Here is a 7,366-nt window from a genome sequence, read left to right as displayed (position 1 = left end):
AGAGTATTCTTGAAAGTATTCACTTTTATTTGGAATTATACAAAAATTAAATATTTCAAACCATACCCCCCCCCTTTAAATGTACCTCTCTTATATACCTACAAATTTTGCATTATTGTGAATAAATATTTAGACATATAATTTTATTCTATTTTATTCGAGCAATTTGTATTTCGATCAATTTTTATATCGAGCAGTTGATTTTGAGTTATTGATCTCTAGCAATTGCGTTCGACCGATTGATCTAGAATTAAAATTATGACACATTATCTAAGGTGCAACGAAGTTCACCGGGTCAGCTAGTTTAAAAATAAAAATGGACCTGTTTCGGGATTTTTCCTTAAAGTCGCCACTTTACGAAATAACGAATTTATTCCTTTCATTTGCACCATACTGTATACACATGCAACGGTGGAAAATAGTGTTGCGCACGCTTGATTAACAATTAAAAAACAAAGGAGTTTTGAATATTGTATTGCAAAACTCTTCGGGATTTCATCAATCGATGTTTGAAGAATATCTACCTATCTTGGCAACATTCAAATTTTCAGTTTTTCACATAGTTTTTGAGCGTAAAAATGGCCGATTTCGCAATTTTTAATCGCTTATATGTCAAAAACTATCATTTTTAGAGAAAAGTCACTAAAGACCTTTTCTGTTTGGAATGATCCAAAAAACCTAAAACAACTTTTTTCCATGCAAAAAAAATAATTTTAGGAAAAAAACAAAAAAAAAACGTTTAAAAAATTTTTGACCCACTTTTGGTCCTGGCAACATGCAAATTTGTTAAAAGGGATCAAGATTGTGCAAAAAATCCGAATCAGAATATTTTTCCTAGCGGATGCGCAGTGGCTTTCTGGACTAGTAGTTGGAAATTACTGTACAACCAATCACACGTGCTCATATAGTCTATTAAGAATAAACGGAGATAAATAAAATAAATCTTACGCAATTCAATCATTATTTATTTACACTTAGTATAATGTATTTATAACATAAGAAAATTAGTTATTGTACAAAGAAAATTAATTATTAGTACGACTGAATATAACAATGTTCACGCTTGTAAAGGTTTTCTCCACTATGCAATAGAGATGAGTTCTTAGGCCCTCTACTTTTTGATGTACGTTAAACGAAAACGTTATACTTGTCATGAGCATTGAGTAATAAATAAGGGATACCTTTTTACTTAAAATCGTTTTTGAATCCTTTCAGAAACTACCATCGAGTTAAAATCAGAAAAATTCTTCTTACAAAATTATATGCACCAAGTGAATAATAATGTAGGGTCAAAGCAGACTTTTGTTGCTCCAGGTATTGTCGAGATAGTGATTGATTTCTACAGTAGTTTTAATATTATAGGGCTTTTCAACGCTTCTCATTTATTTCGAGCTTTCGTCATATGTCGTATAATCCGTGTATAATATTAATATACGACATAGGACAGAAGCTTGAAACAAATGTTGTTCTGAAGCTATTTCCTTGTGGCATTTTTATAATTAAGTATTTTCTATGGGAAATAAGCCACAATTTTACTAAAAAATGAATTTATTAACGTTTCGAAGCCCAAATCGGGTTTCGTTGTCAAAATACAAAATACTATTAAAATAAACAAAAATGTTGTTGCTAAGTAAACAAATTCTTCTAATAATTTATTTAATCTGACTCATTTATATTGGCAATTCAGACGTATATTATACATTTTAAACTAGAAGACTTTAAAATGATATCGCCAATATTTATGAGTTGCGTTCCTGGGACGACTTTACTAAAAGATAGTTCATTCGATTACATGAAATCAATCCCAACTCAAGAATATCCGTCGCAAAAAAATCATAGCATGTGATCTGTCTTTAAAAAGACAACCAAATGCAACGATGACAGTAAAATTCTCGCGTTAGAGATTCCATAGTAAATCACGAGGGAAAACCAGAAAAAAACTTCGTGATACTATCCCGACATCGTAAGTATTTGGTCTTACATTTAATTTACCTTCAAAAAACTGATACCAAATTCTGACTTTAATATGTTTAAATTATAAATAATATTAATAATACATAGATATACAATAAGTAATACTAAAATATAAAATTTGTACTAACTCGATATGTTATTGACTTACTAATCGTGGTATTTTCTTTCTATTGACTTCCTCTTTCAGTATGGGTAACCACATATTACTACATTCTACTAGGATATTCTTGAGTTGGGACTGATTTCATGTAATCGAATGAACTATCTTTTAGTAAAGTCGTCCCAGGAACGCAACTCATAAATATTGGCGATATCATTTTAAAGTCTTCTACTTTAAAATGTATAATATACGTCTGAATTGCCAATATAAATAAGTCAGATTAAATAAATTATTAGAATTTTTTTACTTAGCAACATTTTTGTTTATTTTAATAGTATTTTGTATTTTGACAACGAAACCCGATTTGGGCTTCGAAACGTTAATAAATTCATTTTTTAGTAAAATTGTGGCTTATTTCCCATAGAAAATACTTAATCTTGAAACAAATGAGAAGCGTTGAAAAGCTCTATTGGGTCCAGCTCTGATTCCACGGCCATATTTGCATGATCGTTAACCATACCTTATGATGTCGTTTATAATACACAGATTAATATGCTCGTAGCTTCTCCATGGGATTCTAACTCGATGGAAACTACGCACTACGCTAACCATAGACATAATAAAAATATACATGGCATACTGAGCAAAATACTGTAACGCGCGGGCAGTCAATCGGTGATATATCCGTCTATTTTTACCGAGCGATCCCACAAATGTGACAGACAAAGGTGGCTAGACTATTCAAAGCGAATATTGGCCAATGACGTCCTTGATATTGGTCTTACACCTAGATGCACAGAGCGGCCCATACCTTATCTAGTCTATTATTATTATGTCTATGACGCTAACACAGGTTAACTTTAATTGATATTTGATAAACCTAGATATGCTTCTTTTCATGAGCATTTTTCAGTGCGTCACAAATGATAGAAAAAAAGGGAAGTCCGTGATAATATACATTTTAGTGACATGACATTTTAGTTAAATCTGACAGTTGTCACATTTTATTTGCAATTTGGCATAAAATCAAATCAATTGTGTTTATTGCATTTCTAAAATGGTATTTTCTTTGATTTGTATAGTCTTATAAATTGTACAGATTATATTCGTAGATATATTATATAATTCGTAAATAATTTTTTTTCGATTATAGAGGCATCTATTGACAACTAGAATAAATGTTGTAAATGTCACCGATGAAATGTAATCACCGACGTGCGTTTTTTTCTGTCACATGCAAAGATCCTCATGAGAAAAAGCATAATTGATTTTTGATAAAACAGCAGTTGTGTGCTATAACCTATTTAAGTTTAACAAGAAAATTCAGTCATCTCATGGGTCAACTTTTTCAAGAAGTGGTGTAATTTGGAATTATTCAATAAGGTAGCCAAGTGGAATATATTATCTGTTTATTAACTGATCGTTTTTAGAAAAAACAAATTTTGATTTTAAACATCATTACAATATTTTTTTCTAGTTTTCTTTGGTTCAGCTCATGATTTTTTTTCGTTTTTATGATTTAGAATAGATATATAACATCTGACAATATTACAAACACGTAATTCCTTAATATCGTGAACCTTATTTTTACCTAAATAAGGGAATACCTTATCCTCTAATAAAGTAATCCGTTATTTTTCTGTCAATGCTCGTGAGCAAAATAACGTTTGACGTTACTGAAATAAGGGACCTAAACAATCTCTAATCTCTGATGTAGTTTCATTTTGCCTACTTGACGAGACTTTTTAAAACATGTTTCGCCCTCAGAGTAACAGTGGCCTAAACCAGAAATTGAGCATTTTTAGATTAATTTTAATTGAACAATGATCGACTCCACATTTGATTACTTCCAGGAAATCAAAATCAGAATACAAAAGGCTAGAGCAAATTTTAACAAAATGTGAATAGTGCTCTGCTAATAATTAGGTTAGCTAGGTACTACGTTTTCTCGACTTTGTTTTATGGAATGAAAGTTTGGACATTGAATGCGGCATAAATGAAAAAACTAGAATCATTCAAGCTGTGGGTGTACAGAAAAATTCTGAAAATGTCGTGAACAGAACACGTTAGAAACAAAGAGGTTCTGGAAAAGATGAATAAAGAAATGGAGATCTTAAATACCATCAAAAAAAAACTAGAATATTTCAGAGAGAGATACAGCTTGCTCCAATTGATTATGCAGGGAATATTAAAGATTCAAGGGAAAGGAAGCATAGGGAGACGCAGAATATCGTGGCTGCGCAACCTGAGAGAACGGTACGGATGTACATCAAATGAACTTTTACAAAGCAACCGTCTCGAAAGTCAGAATAGCTATGATGATTGCTGACCTCCGTCGCGGAGATGGCAATTGAAGAAGAGGAGATTAATATATCATTAAAAGCAGCAACATTAGATCCTCGGATTAACAGGGGCCGACACAACCACCTCTATATTTGGCTAGATGGCCCTACATAATTTCTTGCTCCCTTAACAAATATACTTACTAGAAATACGAATGCAAAGATTGCATCTATCTCAAAACTTCGTTTTTGGGTTAGGCAAATGTTGCTTTGATAGCGTCATTTCAAACTTATAGCGTACTTTGAAATGACTTGCTTGGATAAACTGTTTAATACAATTCTCACACAGTTAAGGTTTTTCTTCAGTATGCATTCTCAAATGACTTTTTAAAGCACCCTTTTGAGAAAACTGCTTAAAACAAATTTCACACTTGTAAGAAGCTTCTCCAGTGTGAACTGTCGTATGCGTATCCAAAGAAATTTTATGTCTGAACTGCTTAAAACAAATTTCACACTTGTAAGGCGCTTCTCCAGTGTGCACTCTCAAATGTGCTTTGAAACTATTCGCATGTCTAAACTGCTTTAAACAAATTTCACACTTGTAAGGCGTTTCCCCAGAGTGTAGTCTCAAATGAGTTTTCAAATTAGTTTTTTGGTTAAACGGCTTAAAACAAATTTCACACTTGTAAGGTCTTTCTCCGGAGTGCAGTCTCAAATGTGCTTTGAAATTACTTGCTTGGTTAAACTGCTTAAAACAAATTTCACACTTGTAAGGCGCTTCTACAGTGTGCACTGTCAAATGTGCTTTGAAACTATTCGCATGTCTAAACTGCTTTAAACAAATATCACACTTGTAAGGCGTTTCCCCAGAGTGTAGTCTCAAATGAGTTTTCAAATTACTTTTTTGGTTAAACTGCTTAAAACAAATTTCACACTTGTAAGGAGTTTCTCCAGTGTGAATTGTCGTATGCGTATCCAAAGAAATTTTATGTCTGAACTGCTTAAAACAAATTTCACACTTATAAGGCGCTTCTCCAGTGTGGACACTCAAATGTGCTTTGAAACTATTCGCATGTCTAAACTGCTTTAAACAAATTTCACACTTGTAAGGCGTTTCCCCAGAGTGTAGTCTCAAATGAGTTTTCAAATTAGTTTTTTGGTTAAACGGCTTAAAACAAATTTCACACTTGTAAGGCGTTTCTCCAGAGTGCAGTCTCAAATGTGCTTTGAAATTACTTGCTTGGTTAAACTGCTTAAAACAAATTTCACACTTGTAAGGCGCTTCCCCAGAGTGTAGTCTCAAATGAGTTTTCAAATTACCTTTTTGGTTAAACGGCTTAAAACAAATTTCACACTTGTAAGACGTTTCTCCAGAGTGTAGTCTCAAATGTGCTTTGAAATTTCTTGCTTGGTTAAACTGCTTAAAACAAATTTCACACTTGTATGTGTTACATTCCAAACAATCTTTTTGAGAAAATTGCTTTTTTTCTCCTGAGCTTGGACTTATTTGTTGTTCTTCTTTGCATGGAGTTTTAGGTAATGTGTTCATGATTTCCATTCCATTTTCCTTGGAAAATCCTAAAATAAAAACAAAACTTGTTAATAAAAAAATATGAAAAAAAAATCTAAGAAACGCTTTTCTTTAGTTAAAAACTAATGTTGGAATAAACAAAATGACATCATAATAAAACACCAGGTGGTGAAATAGGGAAAATAGATGGAGTGAGGAAATAAGGCAGGCCCAAAGCACCATTTAACCCCTTAGTGTACGCGCTCGACTCTGACACGAGCGACCATTAACTTTTAATCTGTCAATTTTTCAAGCACTTGAAGTTAGTATTTGTATAATAATCTTTTCAAACCCATCACATAATAAACAAAATTTTTATATTAAACCTGTAACAAATGTTAATAGATATTTATCTAGGTGTTTTATAGACACACATCTAAAATGACACGCTCACATTAAATATATCATTAAAAAGCTACAGTTTATCCTATATAAATTTAAGCATCTAAAAACACATACCTAATACTTCGCATACTATATTACGGACTAGTAGAAAGTATTTTCCGTTATGGTATACTGGCTTGGGGAAGCGCCTTGAAAACACACATTCTCCCACTAGAAATCATACAAAGAAGATTTCTGAAAATTATTATGTCTAAACATACACTTACTCTACAGATAAGAGTATAAAGGAAGAGTAATATATTTGACTTACAACAGTTATACTTTCTTTGTGTGCCTTCAAAATATCACACCATGAAAACAGACAGCAATTGACAATCACATGAACATGATACTATACTGCGATCCACGGTCACCTTTCAGTATATACTCTTATGAAGAACAGTGTTGCCAAGAGATATTAATATTTATATTAAATAAATTTTAAAGTAGTTTTATACCTCACTTGGGTCCGGTTTCACCAACAACAAATAAATCAATGAATCATCATCATTCTCTTTGCCTTATCTCTATGCGGGGTCGGCTTCCCTAATTGCATTTCTCGACACAACTCTATCTTGGGTCATAGCAATGTTAATCCCTTTTACCAACATGTCCTGCCTTATCGTCTCCCCCCAGGTCTTCTTTGGTCTTCCTGTACTACTCCTTCCAGGAATCTGCACTTCAGCTATTCTTCGTATTGGGTGATTAACGTCTCGACGTTGAACATGACCAAACCATCTTAACCTATGCTCTCTCATTTGGGCATCAATTGGTGCCACACCTAGACTTCCCCTAATATACTCATTTCTAATTTTATCCTTCTTTGTCACTCCACTCATCCATCTAAGCATTCTCATTTCCGCCACATGCATTCGTTGTTCCTTTCTTTTTCACTGCCCAACATTCAGTTCCGTGCATCATAGCCGGTCTTATGGCTATTTTATAAAATTTTCCCTTCAGCTTCATTGGAATTTTTCTGTCACACAACACACCACTCGCTTCTTTCCACTTCATCCATCCAGCCCTAATTCTACTGCATGCATCTCTAGCTATTTC

The 7,366-nt window shown here is 33.0% G+C and overlaps 1 protein-coding gene across 7 annotated transcripts in view; it reads right to left on the bottom strand.

The window, feature by feature from the left end:
* Positions 1 to 944: 944 nt before the first annotated feature.
* Positions 945 to 7,366, bottom strand: part of LOC126892322 (zinc finger protein 761-like) — a 62,071-nt gene continuing 55,649 nt past the window's right edge. For 6 of the 7 annotated variants that reach the window (XM_050661820.1, XM_050661822.1, XM_050661823.1 and 3 more), the window contains one exon: positions 945 to 5,934. In XM_050661820.1, the coding sequence (XP_050517777.1) occupies positions 4,706 to 5,934 (1,229 nt within the window). In that variant the 3' untranslated portion in view covers positions 945 to 4,705. The remainder of the gene's footprint in view (positions 5,935 to 7,366) is intronic. The other variant, XM_050661824.1, reaches the window with a different exon arrangement.

This window comes from Diabrotica virgifera, chromosome 9 (genome assembly GCF_917563875.1).
Source record: "Diabrotica virgifera virgifera chromosome 9, PGI_DIABVI_V3a".
NCBI classification, from domain to species: domain Eukaryota; kingdom Metazoa; phylum Arthropoda; class Insecta; order Coleoptera; family Chrysomelidae; genus Diabrotica; species Diabrotica virgifera.
This window is presented reverse-complemented; position numbering and strand designations above follow the sequence as displayed.